Raw genomic sequence first — 20,592 nt, 5'->3', positions numbered from 1 at the left:
TTTTTCAGTCCTGGTAGTCACCCATAAGTTGTTGTGTTTCCCATTTCCACTTTCATTGTCTCTCATTGTAGCTGTTAGTTCAGATGAGATAGCCATTGTGTTCCATTGTCATTTTCATACAAGGGTTGGGCAAAAATGGCTTTCATTTTATTCTGAGCACTCATGAAGATGCAGAGGAGTTTCACGTTTGTGTCATCTGCTATTCCAGAAACCTAATCATTATAAATAAATTACAAGATGAATAAATAGATGAGCCAGTTTATCCAAAATGGGAGGAATGGAATGTAAAACAGTTAGTTACTATTGCAAGTACAGTATTGCTGGTTTTCATGAAGTCAGATGAAGAGCTATAAGGAGCTATATTCCTGCTACCCATATTTATGCTTAGTTTTTAAATTTCTGGATATACATCCATGGGTTTGCCCTTTAATCCCAGCTGGCTGGAAACAATCTCAGTTTACAGAGTTTCCTTCTTTTTAATGTGCCACAAGAGTGACAATAACAGTAGTTCTTGTCAATAGTAGCATTGTCATATCGAGTTGAGAATACTGACACCTGGCTAAATGTTTCACAGAAAAAAGCCAGCAGAGACAGGCTGGGTCCGCAGAAAGGACTAAGACATCATTACGATGAAAATGATTGCACCCAACATTTCTGTGCATTGGAATCTGCAAAATGCAATGTAAATACCAAAGGTCTCTACGTAATACCAATGGGGATTTGGGTGAGAAAGATCCACAGCAGGCATCATGCTGTCTTTCTCAGAGAACATGTAGCAAAGCACTATAATGTAGAGGTTTGTGAGCTACTCACCGCCAGATTCACTCCACACTTCTCTGTCTGTGTTAACAAGTCTGTGCAGCACTGTCGGAGCAAGCCTGTAGAGAAAAGAGTTGGTGTTGAGGGCCTGGTGTCCAGACTCTGTGTATTCCTGCAGCCCATTTCTGGATTAATTTCACCCCAAAGGAACCCAAGTCAGGCATCCTGAGACCATTTTGTGATGTGACCTGAAGTGTGGTAAGGAGGGAGATTTGCTCGAAGGTGTGCTCCTGGTTTCAGCTGAGAAGCTGATGTGGATGTCCACGCTGACACAGCATGCTGTCATCAGTCTCCGTGCACAGTTGTTTGTTGTTGGGTTTTGTTTGTTTGGTTGGTTGGTTTTGTGTGTGTGTTTGTTGTTGTTTTTGTTGTTGGTTTTTGTTGTGGGGTTGGTTTTTTTTTGGCCTGGGAAAAGGTCTCTTTATTTGCAATTCACAGCCCTAAATCCTTTTGCTTTTTACTATTATTGATCTTCATTTTTTCACCCAAATACTGTTTAGGGTTAGCTAGAGTGACTAGAGCTGCTAGTTGGTTGGAGATGTCTTCTCATATGGGTGGGTATCTAACCACTTACACTAGGGTCATATTCACTTCCCTGCTCTCTCTCTGGTGCAACAAATAAATGGATTGTTCCTTGTGAAGTGGGGCATGCTGACCAGGAGGGTGTGCAAGCTCCTCTGTGCCATGTTGACTAACCGAGGGGTAAGGTCATTATCTGGGGAGTCGGCAGGTCTGAACTCAAAGAATCTTAAGGAGAATGGGAACAGCCAGGCCCCTGACAGGTGAGGACTGAGGTATTATCAGGTGTGTCCAGCGGTAAAACATAGATCCTTGGGCACCTTCCATGTGGAAACAGGGACTGTGGGCTTCATACTCCTCATGCACTGTGGTTGGACAGCTGAGCAGAGGGTTTTAAGGATCTGTATTTGATGCTTATGCCTCTGCCATGTTTACTTAGACTATTTCTATATTAGTGAGGTAAACAGAGCGTGAACTGAAGTGCCATTTAATTTTTAACCCCATCATGGCAGAATTCTGGTCTGCACAGTAGCATACTTCTGGGCATGCTGTGGGGGATTGCTCAAGTCAGGAGGTATTTCCAGTAGGTAGTACGGACAAGGCCACCCAGTTTTAGAAGCAAGGGCAGTTTTCATTTCAGTCAGCTTGGCTTGCACACCAACAGACATAAAAAAGAGGGGAGCTAAACAACAGAAAAAAGAAAAAGACAACATTTTCGTTGTGGTTTTCCAGTAACATGTGATTGGTGTAGGATACTATGTTTGAGACTTCCAGACTTTTTGGAACTTCTAAAAAATTTTCAGTTTGCTTCTTTCATAGGTGATGCTTAAAAGTTAATACATTTTTAAAGAAGGCTTTGAGGAGAATTTTTATGAGGTGCTCAGGAAGCAGGGGAGTGCCGTGTGATGTCTTACAGAAGGGATGAGATGCTGTTCAAAGATAAATTCTCACTGAGACTGTCTCACAAAGTGGACTTGTATTGGCTTTTACTCTGTTGGTAATGCAGATGTCATCAGGGATGCATGCAGAGGTTAGAAAAATACCGACATTTGCCAAGCACAAAAGAACGATGCCTTTAGGAGGAGAAGTATTGCATTTCCTTAGACATTTTCTCATGACTGGGCCAAATTCATTGCTTATTTGACTGCAGTTCATTTAATTGATTCAAACAAGGAATCCAGGTGGTCCTTCACAACTAATTGCAATGCAGTACATTAATAAAACCAGGATATGATTATCTTGATGTTCTGCTTGCCTGAAATAATGCTTTCAGTGTTACTAGGCCTGGAAAATACTATGTTCAGTCAGTACCTAGGCTGAGTTAACAGAAGATGGTGAGTAATAAAGATAAACTCTGCTGGCTATGGACCCAAACATGAGTTCAAAAGAACATTTAAGAACGTGCTGAAATGCATTGCTGCATTTGGGTGGGTCTAATTATGTAATTAAAATAAGCACACTCCTTTGTGCTTCCCTGAAACTGAGCCTTGCCCAGGAACATTTTGCTAAATCTCAGTGTTAATACAACTAAAAGTGAGTAGAATAATTTGGAATCTCAAAACTGTAGTGTTGGCAAAACTAACAGATGCCAGTAGACTCTGATTTAAGCCTATAAAGTGAGGGGTGACACTTGAGAAGTCAAACAGTTGACCTGGAATGTATACATACTTTTAGAAACCCTTAAATATTTAAGCTGGAAAACGCTATGCCATAAAAGATGTAAAGAAACAGAATTATCAAATAATGAGGGTCTTCCTGCATTATCACTTCTACTTAAAATATTAAAATAATAATAAATAATAGTAAAAATTAATCAGCACACCAAAAGCGTTGTCTGGTTTTCTCAATACATATTTGTAGTGGAGGGGAAGGATCAAAAGGAGTATAGCTTTTGTTTGTGTGCAGATTGGTGCAGCATTAATGGCCTGTAAGTGCCCGGGGTGAGTGGCAGTGGGTGCTGAGCAGAGCGCGGGGCCGCACGGTTACTGGCTCAGCTGCTGTGAACGGTCCGAGCTGGTGCGTCCTGCTCCAGGGCACAGGACTGGCACCCTCCGATTTGCAGCACTGCGCTCAGCCCCTGCTGCACTGTTTCTCTTTCTAAATCTGGCTTGTTTAAAGCTGAGCCAGGTACCTCTGCTGCCTTGGCAGCTCCCTGGGGCCAGCTGAAATATTTCCCTGAATGCCCCAAGGTACTTGTCTGATCTGTTGCATTGTTCTTACACATGAATACCGCAAACATTGTTGATACGGTGTAATCTACAAATGGAAAATGAGCCCTGCATTAAGTTTGTTTTTTCTCTTTCCTCAGCCATCCGGTATGATGGGGTTAATGTGTTTGGCTACACAGTCTGGTCCCTCCTGGATGGCTTTGAATGGCACAGGGGATACAGCATTCGGCGTGGATTGTTTTATGTTGATTTTCAAAGCCACGACAAGAAGCTGATGCCCAAATCTTCTGTCTTGTTCTATCAAAAGCTGATAGAAAAAAATGGCTTCCCACCTTTGCCTGAAAACCAGCCCATAGAAGGGATTTTTCCCTGTGGCTTTGCTTGGGGCATTGTTGACAACTACATTCAGGTGAGTCTGATAATAAAGCCGACAGGCTGTCCAGCCAGATCAGTGCACAGGTTTATGTTGATAAACTTGCTAGATGGAGTGTCTTTGCTGATATATATTACCACAGTGCTGCAAGGAGATAGGCACAAGGCTTTTGCTCCAAACACTGTGTCTCTTTCAGTCTTTGATAGACTTCCTGCATGTGACCAAGGAGATCCAGTCAGATTGAGATATGATAAATTGCATTTTAGAAAAACATACAGAAATTGAAAGGGGTCTGATGCTCATCTTCCTTGGACATGTCATGTGATCAGTTACTGGGAATCAGTCCTTTTCAAATGGAAGCTGATTACAACTGCTAAAGTGTATTTCCAAATGTCCTAGCCTATGAAATGGGAAATATTACCGCTTTTTCAAGTCCATAATTTTAATGGTAAAATATCTGTCTGCTGTGTTAATGTAAGTTTTAGAAAACTTCCTGAAAGCTCTTAAAGCTCCAGTGGCATATTTCTACATCTTATGCATATACATTCTGGTACTGTTGCTAGAGAACTTTTATGCAAAAAACAAAACAAAACAAACCCAAGAAGTAAAATTAGATCCAAATTAAATTTCTGTATTCCTTTCTTGTCATTTTGTGCACTACTGTGTCTGACTTTGTGGCTTCAGTGGCCCTGTATAGCACCTAGCTAGATCATAGCTCTCACTCTTTTTATTTCAACTAGATCTGATAATTCAGGAGAACCTTTCAAATTTTAAGACTTCATAGCATGTGTAAAAATTGTAGCTTAGTTACAGTCTCTTTAACAGTTTGGCTCTGTAATTCTCAGATGTTGTTTCGGCTTGCAGGCCTTTTCTAACCACTGTAAAGAGCTGTAGTTAAATCCAACACCAAGGCCAGATCCAAGAACAGAATTTTTAATATAGATTTTCCACAAAGACGTAATCTTTCTTAAGGCTAGCTTGTAGCCGGCTTGTTTGTTTTTTCTCACTACAAAAGTAAGATTAGACTTTTTTCTCTTGAAAAATACTGCAACCTCTTTACCTAGTACACCGATCTCCAAGAAAATTCTACAGTCATTATCCTCCTAGCTCCAGACAGATTAGGAATTGGAAACAGAATTGCTACCTTTGGGATCAATAACAGCTATAAAGTTGCAGGCTCAGTCAGCCTAAGATAGTTAAAAAATCCCTCCCATCCCCCAAACTTTCAAAGCTGAATATTTTCATTTCAAAAGGCCATTCAAATATTTCATGCTGTAAGGCTTAGGTAGCGTGATTTGTAGATGCATCACAGTGGAAAAACTCTTTTGACAGCATTCCCACAGTATTAGTGGCAATGCATGCTTTAGTAATCTACAAGGGACAATTCTCCAGAAAAGCAATTTCCCTCAGACATGCTGTTTTTTATTACTTTCTTCTATAAGCACAGTACTGACCTCTCCGGAGAAAATAGCAACTGATTTTCAGCAGCTGCTTTATACAGTCTGCAGAGCCTCAGCTACAAGTTGAACACTGGTTGTAGGCTGACACCTGCTTTTCAAACAGAGGGCAGGACATGGGAATCTGAACCCAGGGGGAACCTTGCACCAAGAAAAAATTTAAAACCCCCACAAATAAACACATGTGAGAGTAGTATCTTGTAGTTTGGGTCTTTCTTGTAAGAGTTACGCTAGAATATGAACAAGATTTTGCACTGTGCATTATTTTAAGTAATTAACTTTTCCATTTTCTAGTCCATATTGTGTTTGCGATGTTCATTAGCAAATGAAAGTATAATTATGTGGTACCCAGTATATCATACATGCAATTCCCACATCTGAAGGCCTAAAGACTTATGGGAAATACATTTATTGTTGGAGTGACATACAGTGGGTTTACTTGGAGGCCTGAAAAAGAATTTGATTTGCATATCAACATCCTGCTGAAATAACTTGGAAATGAGTTCAGTATGAGTTAGAAAAAAAAGATGTCTTTAGCAAGAAGGAAAAATTTTGTTTGTCAGTGGAATTCATGTTAAAAATCAAGTGCAGAGCATTACTCATCTTTTTCATAGTCAGGAAAAGAACTGAACATGGAAATGCTGCCGCATTCATAATTTTTTTAGTGTGTTCAGGGAGTGGTCTTGAAATTGAAGCTATGTGTAATTTTTAACAGACCATGTCTCTGTAGGCCCTTTGGTATAGCATCTTAGTCTTAAAAAAAAACATTTAAAAACCTACTGTAGTCTTTGCTGAAGATCTGCTTCTTCGTCACAGGCTAAGTGCCTTTTTCCCGAGCAATCCCTTGTTTCCTATACAGATTGGAGCAATTTGGAGAAGACATAAACATGGTTGGTGACCATTAGCATAAGCTTGTTTGGAAATTAGGATGAAAATGATACATAGATTTGGTACCTTTTTGGTGTCACATGTTAACAGAATATTAATTAATTCATACAAGCCAGAGATGTTATCACATCAGAGATGCGAGAGAGGTGCTAAATTAATGTTTTGACTTGTGATATTCTTTCACTAGGTTGTGCTCGATGATTATGCTGTTTCCACCTACCTAGAACAAACAACTCAAATCTGGTCTGTTTCTTATTTTACCCAGGTAGACACGACACCCGCCCAGTTTCTTGACTCTAATGTTTATGTGTGGGACGTTCACCAGACGAAGAAGCTTATTAAAGTGGATGGAGTGCTCACCTCGAAACGCAAGCGGCACTGTGTTGACTTTGCTGCCATCAGGCTCCAGATCTCTCTTCTGCAAGAAACGCATGTCACACACTTCCATTTTTCACTGAAATGGTCCTTAATCCTTCCTTTAGGTAACCTTTCTCTTATCAACCACACACTTGTTCATTATTATCAGTGTTTTGCTAGTGAACTTCTCAGAGTTAATATAACTCCTGTTGTTGCTTTATGGCAACCTATGGCTGAGAATCAAGAGCTTCCAGCTTCTCTTGCCAAATATGGAGCTTGGGAAAACCCAGAAACTGTTCAGGCCTTTGTTGAGTATGCCAAATTCTGCTTTACAAGCCTTGGGGACCATATCAAATTTTGGATCACAATGAATGAACCGTCTGTTAAAAACTTGACATACACCGCAGGGCACAACCTGTTGAAAGCCCATGCGAAAGCATGGCATCTTTATGACAAAGAATTCAGGAGAACTCAGAAGGGTAAAATATCTATAGCTCTGCAAGCCGACTGGGTAGAACCAGCTTGTCCCTTTTCCAGAAATGACCAAGAAGTTGCCGACAGGATTTTAGAGTTCGACATTGGCTGGCTTGCAGAGCCCATATTTGGGAACGGTGATTACCCACAGATGATGAGAGCATGGCTTCACCGAAGAAACAGCGTTGACCTGTATAATTTCCACTTGCCTTATTTCTCAGAAGATGAAAAGAAGTTAATCCAGGGCTCATTTGATTTTTTTGCCTTGAGTCACTACACTACTACCCTTGTGGGCTGGGAGAAAGAAGATGCACTAAAATATGACCACTATCTTGAAGTTCAAATGATCAATGACATCACGTGGCTGCACTCCCCCAGCAGAGCTGCAGTGGTGCCCTGGGGACTGCGAAAATTGCTCAAGTGGGTTAAATCCAAGTATGGCGATGTTCCAATTTATGTTATGGCTAATGGAATTGACGATGACCAGAATATGGTGCATGATAAGCTCAGAGTGTATTACATACAGAATTACATCAACGAAGCTCTAAAAGGTAAGGAGCCATAGATTGTTTATGTCACAAATCCCAGAATTAGTATGCACTATGTGATAGAGTATGTTTAACTTAAAAAAAGTAATCCTAGGTAGAATACTCCAAATGTTGCTACAGCATAATAGATAGTTTTTATTTTTATTTATGACTGATTGGTGTTACTAAACATCAGGAAGAGTGACCTTGCATAGATTCTGCGTAAGACAGCAGAAGATATTTTTGTGGATTCAAGAAATTTAAGTAGATGCTATATGAGAAGCTTCACACGTATTTAGTTAGATTTTCTTCTTATTGCACGTCTGCTGTTATTTTGCTTTGTTGCTTCTCTCCACTGATGTGCCTCAGGGCTGGGTATGAGTTCTGTTCCTCAGCTGTCTCTGTATCTTATCCAGCAGCGATCTTGGCTCTTCATAATATTTCAGCTATCTACCTCATTATGCCATTTCTTGGACTCTTTCCTGCTCTTCAGAACTCCAACCAGTCTTTTTCTCAGGCTGAAAGAATCATAAGGCAAAACCCAGGCATTTTGAGTCATCCTGTCAACACAACACACACTTTCTTTTTTAGAAAAGCATAAGACTTGAACAAGATAATTTTTACTGATGAAGTATCTTCTACATCTCACTGTAAGCTGTTGCAGGGGCTAATTATTTAGTGGTTTTGTACATAGGTGTATTTATAGAGATACATAAATCTTAATATTATTTTTTTTTAGCTTCAGCTTTAAGCCGTTTTGTTGTGCATTGCCACATATTTTACCTGTGTAGGTGTTCACAGAGAGAAAAGAAGCTCTCATTTATGTCTTTGATAAATAGCACCAGGAAAGCTCTTTGTGTCCCTTACTATAAAACATCATTTAGAACCTTTCAATCATTCAGCTTTTCCCCATTGCCAACATTCTTCTTGAGAAGGGTAAACCCAGACTTGTTCTTTGACATCCTTGCATTTGCTCATGTTCAAATGCCAGTTGCTTGCTTATGCGAAGCTTGCTACACTACCTAAGTTATGTCCCTAATCTTTGTGTTATTTGCAAACTTCATGAGAAGTAGTTTTAATTTTCTTTCAGGTTGCTGATACATTGAAGATCATTAAATATCTTAGTGCTAAATGCCAATCTCCATGGTAGAAATACACCTACGATGACACATGCTTACCTGCAATTGCATTTCTAGTCTTGCTAGTTTTGTTTGAGACCAGTTGAAATCCGTTGATCCCCTTAACCTTGTTACATTCTATTTTCTTGATCCAAATGCCATACAATACCAAATCATTTGCCTTGTGAAGTTCTGTGTATATTACATCAAACATCATTACTTTTATTGATCTGCTGATCTCATAAAAAGATGTCAAGTTAGTTTGATAAGATTTATTTTTCATAAAGCTAAGCTGATTGGCATTAATCTTATATATACCTTGTAATTCTTATTTATCAAGCTTATATAATCTATTCCATTCTTTTGCTAGGTAACGAAGGATGGCTGGCAGGTCCATAATTTTCTAGGTCATCCTGTCTACTCTATTAAGTATTGGCTTTAACTTCCTTCACTGTTAAATTCCACCTCTTTCACGAATTACTGAACATCAATATAAAGTGCTCAAGAATTTCTTCTCCAGTATTTTGAAGCACTGGGTGCATTTTTTTTCTGCATTTTTAGTTTAAAACCATACCTTGTCCATATTTGGGGTTTAGTCTGTTTTTTTCTGTATTACTTCTCTCCTTCCTGCCACTTTACACCTTACCAGTTCTTGGCATTTCTGTTTTCAAAGCGAGTATGAATTTGGGCTTTTCTCCCAGTTCTCATTAGCCAGAACACCTGCACATCCCTGTGCCTTTTAGAGAACTTTGTGATTTGTACTGATCTGGTACCACTACCCCCCAATCACTTCCTTCTCCCCTGTTCTGCCCAGCCTGGAAATACTCCCTGTGTTTTTCAACTTATCACATGTAAACTGTATTTTCCTATCTTTCCATCTTCTTTGCCAGAATACTTGCCCTAAAGATCACCCTCCCACTTTTGACATCGTACACTCCTCCATAGTGTTTGGTCTGTCAGTAATACTGGCTTTTTCATTCTCTTTTTTTCTCCTGCTTGGGTGTTGTGCTTTTGTCCATCTTGTCCTTACACAGAGAGCAAGCTCTTCCCCTTGGCATCACGACTGATTCAGGTTTCTCCAAAATATGGCATTTTTTCTGCAAGTAACTGTGCAGTAACTGAGATGAATTACAAATCCTGTGTCCTTACCTCAGTGTCATGCTGGAGAGGAATGAGAGGAGATTTAGTACATGTGTGCTCTCGCCTTAAAGTTCCTGTTCTGCCACCTTCTCCTTGTTGTTTCCAGGGTTTGCGTGGGGCAACACTTGTGTGTGCAGTGGTGCTCACCTGCATTGTTCAGGAGAGCTGACAGGTTTGTGCAGATAAGTGGTGCCACAATACAGGATGGGACCTTTGGTCTGAAGCTGTATTTTTAAGTGTACTGCAGTGTACAAAGCACTTAAAAACACAGCCTCAGTCCAAAGAGTCTTTGCCAATTGAAAGTTCATCTTTGCCAATTGAAAACAAAGAAGAGCAGTAACCATTTATGTAACACCGTTAAATCCACATGCAGTTTTACAAACATGAACTAATTATCCTGGGTAGCAGCTCTGTAAAAGGGAAGGTAAATATTATTTCATTTTACACATGAAAAGTAGGTTAGAGGTGCTAAATGTCTTGCATGTGGCTGCAGAAAGAATTCTTTCCAGAGGCATATGAAAATTCAGCAATCCTTAGCTGTGTTCATCTGCTAGAATATGTTGCTTTAATTTGTTAAAAATAGGGATATTCTGAGATAAAGTATTACAGTTTGTGTTTACTACTGTGGATTGATTGGTTTTGTCAAGCGGGACTGATGGCTCAAGGGTAATGCTGCAGCTGCTGGACCTTTTCCAGCAGCCAAGTTAGCAGTATGGATTGTGGACGTGTTCTCAATAAAGACTAATACAGGTCATCTTGGATCAGAGACTCGAGTCAATAACAAGAGACGACTCTGATCTGCATAACCTTTCTACTTGCACTGGTGATATCTCAGTACGTGACCTTGGCATGGACGCGTCTTTTCCCAATGTCGCTGTACCTTTGCCTCACGAGAAGTGCAGCCTGTTGTCCTCTGTTCCTTGGCCATCCCCATTAGATGATGCTCTGCAAGGGAGAAGGAGCAATCAGAGAAACTGGCTGCAGAAATCCAGCTGCAGGAAACCCAAAACCTGTGTTCTTTCATACATAAAAAAGAGCCATTGTCTTAAGATAGGCTCCATGCTGATCATTAAACACAGTCATGCACTCACAGCTGTGTTTACCAAGCACAGGGAAATAAATTGCAGGATACTCACAGATCATGCTGTCTGGCAGCGGCTGACAGATTCTTACTTTTTATGACAAACACTTTGTAGATGTACGTGTACCTTATCTTATTTTTGAGAAGTACAGATGTGGGTTTAACATTCCCCTGCGCCTGCTTTATGTATTGGCATATGGTACTGCTCTTGAATGCCGAAGTGACATGTATTCATTTCTTCAACACTTTGTTTTCTTTCACAGCTTACACCTTGGATAACGTTAACCTGCAAGGATATTTTGTGTATTCTTTTAATGACAAGACTGCTCCTAAATATGGTCTCTACAGTTATGTTGCAAATCAATACGAACCAAAGCCTTCTATGAAACATTACAGAGAAATAGTTGACCATAATGGTTTTCCTGGTCCTGAGTCTCCTGAGCTGCTGTGCCCAGAAGAGATTGCTTCGTGTCCTGAATGCCACTTCTTCCGAACCAGAAAATCATTATTAGCTTTTATTGCTTTCATATTTGTTGCTTTTATTGTTACTATATTCTTCATTTCTTACTACTCCAAGAGGGTAGACAGAAGGTATAAATAGAGCAGCCTCTTGGAATACATCACTCAGTACCCTTTCTTTTGCATCCCCTTGGGAAATCTGAAATAAGAGCACACGATGTAGTGATTGCTTCAGCACTAGGAAGGCATTTACATTGCCTGATACTGCAGGACATTGAAACTGAGAAGAGAGTGCTAGCATATGGCTTCCAGAATTAGTTTTCTCTGCTTTAGTACATTTGGTTTATGACCAGTCCTTAATTCCTGTGGTTGGAGTTATCTCACAACTTTCCCTGGGACCTTTTGTTGAGCAGATGCTTTCCTCTCCTTGGATTTCGCTTGCTGAGTTGCACAGGTAGAAGTATGTTTTGAAGACAGGGAGTGATGGACAAGCCTAAATGTCAAATTCTTCAAGAGAAGATCGGGGAGAAACAAAATGGTTTGCTTTTCTATATTAGGGTTTAATGCTGATGTTGCTTGATCAGCCAACGCCTGACTGGAGCAGGAAACATGACTGAGCAGAGATGGAGGAGAATTGCAAAAAGCAGCGCCGGGGGAAGGGACACCCCCTTTCCTGAAGCAGATGCAGAGGGAAGAACAGGGAGACATTACTCTGTGCTGCTGGTAAATCCGTTAACTACTACTCAGGTTGCTGATGGCTGGCTCTGACTTCAGGATATCACTGGAGAACTTCAGCTAAAGAAGTTGTGTCTTTCTCAGTGGGGCAAGCAGCAGGGGCATGTCCAGGGGTGGCAAGGGTCATGCCACCTGATGCAAAGAGATGAGAAGGGTGAAAGGGATGCTCAGTAAAAAAGCAGAGAGCAGGAACTGGGATGTCTTTACTGTCTCCGTGGTCAGAAAGCTGTGTGCCTGACCCTGTGCCCTGTACCCCCAGACACAGCAGGGCTGGGGCACCCCACTTCTGCACTTTTTGTACACAGCTGCCACTCCACTGCTGCCCAACTACTGACCTGGAAACCTGGGGATAATTTAGTGAAATGGTCTCTGCATTCCATTTGTGTTGAGGGTGGAGACATTAAATCCCAACCTTTTGCTGTAATAATCCAGCCCTTTCATGCTGCCTTTGCCAGGGTCTGGGATCTTGGAGCTGTTGGTCCAAGCCTCTTCCAGGCTGGCTGGAGGGTCTCCTTGGAGCAACTGGATCTGGCCCTGGCAGCATTTCATCCCAAAGTATTACTGAATGTCTGTGGGCCTCTCATTTTTCTCTCAGCAAGATAACTTAGAAAAATATTAGCAACATTATTTTTTAGTAGAGATAAAGAGCTAATGGAAAAAAACCCTACATTATTTTGCCTGCCTTGTGAATCATTGCATTAGAAGTGTCCTCGGAAAAAAGCAGTGAGGTCATTTTCTCTTCTCTCTAACTCTAGGCCTGCAATGCCTTCAGCTGTAATTGTGTTTTTATTGCTATGTTAAAAATGTCAGTCACTGAAAAGAATATTTTAAAGGAAATGTGCTGTGTGTTAATTAATAATTATTTATCTACTAAAACTGATTATGCTGTATTAAATGTGATGTTTATCTACTAGATGACTAGTAGATGATTAAATGACCTCCTGGGGTTCCTTTCAACCTGAATAGTCTATGGTTCTGTGATTCTGTACTATAAATTAATACTTACATATGAAATACAATTTTCATTTGTAACTTAAAATTATATTTTTTCATAAATAATCTATAGAAATAAAAAAGAGTATCTTATCATAATGATTAATATATTTGGCCTCTAGTTGCAGTCTTAAAATGGTCTCTCTTTGCACTAATGTATATTTTGGTATAGAGTTAAGGTGAAAAATTCAGGGTAAGTGATGAAGTATTAAAACTATATATAAAAATATTTATGGCCTGATAGGACTTGCTGAAGAAGAGTGAATTTTAAACTGCTCTATATTTATGCATTGGGGCCTGGTAAAGTATGGATTACAAAGAAAGAGCTCTCCCTAAATGTACAAAATGCTAAATGGCTGTCTCCATGGTGTGGCAATGAATTACCTTGCGTCACGTTACTCCAGTAATATTAAATGCCTTCACAGTACGTAACAAAAAGTGACATTCATTAAATACAAACTGTAGCCAGGTCATGCCTAATCTGTATGTTGTGTGTGTGTATAGGTATGTACAGCTATTTTGCTGTTTGTAAAACAAAAGAAGTCTTGGCCTGGTCTTTCTGAGAATCCCAGTGGACATGTCTCCCCTGGGTGTGAGCGGGTTCAGGGGTCCTGGGCCGGGCAAGTCCAGAAGAGCAGGAGTGCTGTTGGGCACTGTCTCCTCATGTCACTGACCTCGAACCACCCAGTGAGTGGCTGCCTTGTGCTCTGGAATGTCCCAGCCACAGTGTATCGTGTGAAGCAGCGGCCCAGGCACAGAGGAGATGCTGCAGGCTCTTCCTGTGGAGGCTGGGTGATATGTAACCACCGACAGGCAGATGGCACCAGCTGGATATCGAATTTGTAGGTAAATTGGGATTCGTTGCTGTGGGGCTGTATGATCACATCCACTCTTGGTGTCATAGCCCAGAGAAGTAACGCAGCCTTTGACGCCATTCCCTTCAGAAGGGTTTTTGAATATTGCTGTGGAGCAGTGACCAGCTCATGCTGGGCTCAGCAGTCACCGCTGGGTCCTGCTGAGCACTCTGCCTGTGGCGCTGCCGGCGCACAGCCGCGCGCGGCTCTTGGTGAGTGAATTGCACAGTGATGGGCCTGGGAAAATACAGGCTGGTCTGATGGAGGTAATGGCACAGTTTTGCCTCAGGAATCTGCTTCATTTTATGTAATCAGGGGCCAGCCCAAGTTTCTTGTCAATCTTCTAGAAGAAAAATCGCCCTCCACTAACAAGAAAAGAGTCCTTGAATAGGCAAAGATTAGGTACCTGTCCAAGGAGAGCTGGGGTGTGCTCGTGCAAAGTGATGTGGTAATCACTGCCTGTGATCGGGCTACGGGCCATGGGGAACTTCAGTTCGGTACCCACGTGTGAGCGGTGATCTGGCACTGCCCTGTCACCACCTGTGCCTCCGGAGCACAAATGCTGGCAGTAGCAAGGACTTCGAGCAGAGGGGACTCCATGCTCAGGCTGCAGAGGCAGCTCAGGGGAGGATGGTATTTTTTCTGAAGAGCAACTGGAGTTTGCATGTGATGGATGTTAACGTGCATTACCTTATATAGACTAATTTCTTGATTTTAACCACGTTTCTAGAATGAAATGTTGTTGCCAGTTTGCTCAATGCTGCAGATTAAACATGTTGTAAAATACAAAATTATATTTTTATTCAAAATATTTTTGTGACATGAGTGCAAAGCTTCTGTTTCATTTCTTGAAAATATTGTGCAGAGTGACTGTGGGATGTCTTTGCTAAATGAAATGTTACATTGTTTTTATAACAATCTCAGAAATGAAATAAAGATACTACTTTTAACGAATTGTAACATGATCTTACTGTTTAATCTCTCCAATTTCTCTGTCTGCAACATGAAGTACAGAGTACTTTAGGAGACGTTGTTATGATAACTCTGCAAGGAGTTTGTGTTGCTGTTTGTTTTTCCAATGACACATAAGTAACTGTAACTTTTGTTGGAGATTGCTGGGGCCTGTGTTGACACAGACCTGGGACTTTGAAAGGGTTTTTGTTCTTCGCATGTTTTTGGTTTGTTGTTGTTTTGTTGTTGCTGTTATTGGTTTTGTGTGGTTTTTTTGTTGTTGTTGTTTTGTTTTAAGAGTGCTGCTATTTTAAAAGCCTGTGGAAGTAACCATAGCAATATAAAACTGTTTTTTTGCATTAGCAACACTGCAGCAAATTTAACAGCTCCTCTCTTCCAGTAGTTACTCACAGGCTTGAAGGACTTTATCAGCATAGCTGTGGCACTAAGCAGTCAGTTTGTGGTGTCCTTGTTAAACATCCTAAGGAAAGTAAATGTCAAGGTTAAAGGAAGTGGGAGCAGAAAGAGACAAGTGGCTGTCCAAGTGTCAGCATATTTAAACACACAACTTGCCCTTCACTTTTCTCCTTGCCTTGTATTCATTTGCTTTTGAGTCACTTGATCATTCTGCTTCCAAAAACCTCTTAGGTGAAAATGCCCTTATTCAAGGCAACAAATTTAGTTTTAGGTGCTAGGTTTCAGCTTCAAGTGAGAAAGTTTAGCCTTGTTCCTTCTTCACCCATGCAAAGCTGAGAAGAGGAGGTGAGGAAAAAAAAGTAGCAAGCTCTCCCCTTGTGGATTGCCAAACCGCTCTTCACTGGCCGTCACACGGCTGTGGCTGGTGCTGGATGGTTCAGCCCACACTCTCTAAAAGATTGGAAAAAGAAGGAATAACGAGGTGAGGTGGAAGTGGCAGGGTCCAACATATCAGAGGCTTTTATTTTGTTTCATGAGTTGAACAGAAACACTACTCTCTGTCAAACAGTTCTGAGAAAATTAAGATCGTTAAGAAACCAGAAAGTTGAAATAACAACAGCCTACAGCCAAGACACTTGTGGGTGCTGACATTTTTCTGGCTATTATTTTGTGATGCTTTGTGTGTGTGTTTGTGAAGGAGCAGCAAAAGGGCCAGTGAGGCAGAGAAGCCAGGGAAAATACTAATGAAGGAAGCCAGAAAAGCTACAGGCAAAAGTGGATGTGCAAGTTCTTTGCCCTGGGAGCTGAGGGAACAGTTCCCTGCTGTGGGGATGGGCCATGGGACTTTGAATATACTTTGTTAAAACAAAAAAAAATCTACTCTGAAAACTCCCTCCTGCCCATATTTGTCTTTTAATTATATACCTCCTGCCTGATGAATTTTACTGCCAAAAGCCTTTTCCTTGTCACAGAATCACACAGAATCACAGAATGTTAGGGATTGGAAGGGATCTCAAAAGCTCATCTAGTCCAATCGCAGGAGTTACTCACAACGCAACACGGTGAAGCATCATTATCCACTGCCAGCTCTCCTGAGCTCATCCAAATGTGCTTCTGGACCAAGTCCCAGGAGGCCGATGGGGCTCTGAGGTGCAGAGGGAGACGTGGTCGCTGTCACCGGCACTGAGCAAAGGAGTGGGAATGACAGTGATGATGTTTTCTAAATACTGTAAATTCACATCACATTGGATAGTTTCTGCTTTTGTGGAAAGAGTTTTTTCCTTACTAAGAGAGTAACATATAAGACTTTGTGATGCCTTTTTCTTTGTTTTTTTTTTTTTTGGCAGGGAGGGATGAGTTTTAACTCTTCTCCCTAACCTGAGGTGTGTAATGTACTTCTGATTTTTTTTTTTTTTTTTTAATAGCACCAGTCCTTTCAGGGAAGGAGAGAACCTGGGCTGTGCCTTCTCAGCCCCACCTCTTTGGCTCTCAGGAGCCAGAGGAGCCTCCAAGCCGGAGCGCTGACCTGTTGGGGTGTGCATCCCACCCCTGAGCGGGACATGCGGCGGGGCCCTGAGGAGAAGCAGGGCCGATGGCGTGTCCAGAGGGATGCTGGCTGGAACAGCGGGTTGGTTCTCAGCAACCAGCTGGCTGTTGCATTGCTGCCTTCTGCGCTCAGGGCTCTGTAACAGGCTTTCTGCAGCACTGCAAACCAGCAAACACAACACCCGAACAAAGAAATCTGTTTTTTCCTTCCACCGGCGGGAATGGTGAATTGGCAGAGTGTTTAGTTCAAGAGGTGTAACGGTATAAACTACCTGTGCCATAAAGTTTTATGAGGTGACAAAGTTTTGTAGTCTGGCAATAACGCAGTGGTGCTGGAGGTCATCAGCTGCACTGCCAGGAACGGGAGGGGAGTGAGCCGGCGTGGAGGCCGCCCTGGCAGCCTCTCTGGTCAGCCTGGAGGGTGCCCCAAGGGCTATGAGGCTGCTGCTTCTCCAGCTGGGACAGGCGTGATCCAGGGGCTTCGTGCTGCATTAAGAACGGAGTGGGACCAGCTCCAGCTCTCTCACCACCTCCTCTTCCCTCTCTGGGCATGTATTTATTTACACTTGGGCTGTGAAATGGGGAACTAAATACCAAGGTGTGACACAGGTATGCCAGGGCATAGAGTTTATTTAGAAGACAAAATGCTGTTTACAGGCCTTACAGATTTTTTGTTGATGGTTATTACTTTGCAGCAACCCTTCTGCCTCTCTCTCTCCACTAGGAGACTGGAGTCTCATTTCCAAAAGCTGAGAAAATAAATGCTTGTAAAGGAAGCTGCCAGTGTTGTAGGCATCTCTCCCAGCACTAGCTGAGCCTTTAAGTGTGCTTCTGATGGAAGTTTGTGAATTTTACACACATTTGTAACTCATTTATCTGCTGCATTGCTGCGGGATCCATGAGCGGATATTGCCTTTCCTGCCCCTCGCAGCGGGAGGCAGCTGGGTCCTGCACTCGGCCGCACGTGGTTGCTCCTGCTTGGTATTCACAGGCACATGCCTCCAGCTGGTGATATATTGTTATTGGGCTGGAAGAAAAATAATGCAACCAAGCTCTTATTATTTTCTCCTTTTATCTGCTTGGTCATATTAATGTGGGATAATCATTATATAAATGCACAGGAGACTCAGTCAAGGACACATTCATTTTTAAAGTCCTCCAATGCTCTTGTACTTCAGTCATTCATCTTCTGTCTTTAATTACAGCAAGTGATCTCAGAGGCACTTAAAAGATTAAATTACTCAATTATTTGAAAAACTCAAATGCAATAACTGTATCTCTTTTCTGATAAATACCAGTGATTGCTGAAAAAGGTTGCCCAAGGCAAGAAATACTGAGAGGCCAAGGAGGCCATATTTGGCTTAGTGCAGTGATACCATATAATTTTTCATTGTTTGCAACCATTATTTTTATTTGTATTGATAAAAACCACAAACTTTTCCATCGCCGTCCTGGTGGTTTCAGCAGTGAGATGAATGACACTACTCAGCTGTTTACAAGTGTCCCAGCACCTCTTTGAGTGTGGAGAGAACCACACAATACAACCAGATAACCCCCACCCAAAAAGACATAAGGCCACAGCTGGGCATCACCATGGCCAGGTGGTAAACCCCATGCAAGATGATCCTTGTGGATGGGGTTTTGTTTGCTGTTTGGGATGGGTCTGGGATAGAACACGTGTGGTGACTCACTACGTGTCGGGGTGGGTTCACAAGTGGTGGGGCTGGGACTTGGCCCGTACTGTGCCAGTGGGCAGTCTGGTTCAGGCCCTGCAACCTCATGGGAAGCGGGAAAGGTGGACTGCCGAAAACTGGCTCTGAAATGGTGCCCTCGCTGCCCCACAGCCCCAGGAGAGAGCTATCAGTGTGCCCTGCATATGGGCATTGCTGCCAATGGAGCCACGATGTATCTGCAGCCGCAGAGCCTGTCCCTCCTCACCAGCAGCCCTATTGCTAACCAGGGGTACCCAAGTACAGACACTGAAGAATGGGAAGTTTTCCCTAAATCTTTCTTTTTTACCTCTTTTGCAAAGCAGTAGATGTGTGATGAGCCCACCACTACAAGCCTGGGGAAAGGGCTGGCATGATTCTTCCTCCCAGGTCCGGGAGCCACTTTGTAGGCCCAGTTCTGAGTTCCTGTCCCCTTGGGAGCAGGCCACCAGTGAGTAAAACACTGGAGCAGCCATGAACCCAGGTTGATCTGCACTTAGAGCTGCAATGGGCTCCAGAGTCGTGCTGATTAGTGACAGCCAGCAGTGTGGCACATGGATGGGTGCTTCGTGGTGATAAGCTCACTCCCTGCTTTCACCTAGCGCCACGGCAAGTTTTTATACTGACAGAGTCTGGGGGTATGAAAGGACTCTCTGTGATCAAGCCAGATCAGCTTCTGGTGGTGCTTGTGGTTCCACCACAGTGAAGACCAAGCCTGGCTGGAGTCAGTGAGGTGCAGCAGCATGGCCAAGGGGACTGGCAGACCCTGGGCTGCTCAGGTGTGGGGTCGGGCTGCACACCAGCACCCAGTTACCATCTGTCTCCAGGACGTGGTGGGGCACTGCTGGCCAGCAGATGTTGTGGAGAGGGTTACTGTCGTCTGCTCCCCCACCTGCATTCCCACGTTTATTTAATTAAAAAAAAAAAAGTCAGTAATTCGATATGCATCCTTGCAAGGAAGAGGAGTCCTTCCAGCAAGGAGCGGGCCAGGCATGGCCTGGGGAGGGACAGATGGCCCTGTGGCTAATTTGCTGCCATAAATTGCAAGCTGTTGCAAATCCTCACTGTAGCAAGTGCTGGCTTTGTGTTTCAGCCATGTGTCTGTCTGGGAGCTGCTACGAGCAGGTGAAAGAGAAAGCAGAGTCTGCAGTTTTGGTTTCCCCAGTGCCTTTTGCAGAATCGAGCATTTTGATGAAGAAATAAACTGTAATCTTCTAGCTGGCTGCCAGCAGATCTCCATGCAGCTGCTCTGGCCAAGCTGCCTTTCTGCCTCCTTGGAATACAGAAGTATAAACGATCTCCCGTCACCCCAGAGTTTTGTCCTTAATGTGGGGCATGGGACATTTGCAGACTCGAGCCCTGGCAGGATGGCAATGCCTGACTTCCGCTATTGCAGCTGGACTGGGACCATTGACAGCTTGGCCACACTCCTCCTGCCCTGAAGGCTGAACCCTGGGGCCTCCTATGCAGCCTGGGCTGGGCGAGCTGGGAGCCCGGCCTGCAGACAGGTGTGCCAGGACCCAGTGGGGAATGAACAGGTTGGGCTCAAGAGCTGGGCTTAGACTGTGAAAGAGAGCAGTTGAAAATAGCTGCCTGTGGAAGGTCAGTAGTAAGGCAGTGAGATACAAATACTAGTTTCAGAGTCAGGTGGTCAGAAGGAGATTAAGTGCCGAGGTTACTTTTTGTGCAAGAGATGCCAGCCTTCCTCTGAGGCACGAAGAGCTGCTGGTGCCTGGGTCCTGTTGTGGATTAGCGGGGGTATCTGGGAGTGTGCGCGGCCTCCCCAACATTAGCCAATAAAAGACTGGCAAATAGTCATCTGCAGTGTTGTAATGTTTTCCCTGTCATTTACTGATTAACCCAGAACCCTTGCTCTGCATCAGCTCTTGAGTTCCACGTACTTGAGCTGAGTTTCTTGCACACTGAGGCAGGACAGTCTACAGTCACACAGTACTGGGCGGGATCTGCTCTGCACCTGTTGCTGCTTTGGGGGAAAGTGTTGGCTTTC

At 42.9% G+C, this 20,592-nt stretch overlaps 1 protein-coding gene across 1 annotated transcript in view; it reads left to right on the top strand.

Moving 5' to 3' along the window:
- KL (klotho) overlaps positions 1-14,906 on the top strand; it is a 52,359-nt gene extending 37,453 nt beyond the window's left edge. Inside the window, exons 3-5 of the mRNA XM_082065533.1 lie at positions 3,647-3,915; positions 6,490-7,606; positions 11,185-14,906. Coding sequence (XP_081921659.1) covers positions 3,647-3,915; positions 6,490-7,606; positions 11,185-11,522 — 1,724 coding nt within the window. The 3' untranslated portion in view covers positions 11,523-14,906. The remainder of the gene's footprint in view (positions 1-3,646; positions 3,916-6,489; positions 7,607-11,184) is intronic.
- Positions 14,907-20,592: the final 5,686 nt, after the last annotated feature.

Source organism: Streptopelia decaocto (assembly GCF_964273445.1).
Source record: "Streptopelia decaocto genome assembly, chromosome: 1".
Lineage (NCBI taxonomy): Eukaryota > Metazoa > Chordata > Aves > Columbiformes > Columbidae > Streptopelia > Streptopelia decaocto.
Note: the sequence above shows the minus strand (reverse complement) of the source record. Positions and strands in the feature narration are given on the sequence as shown.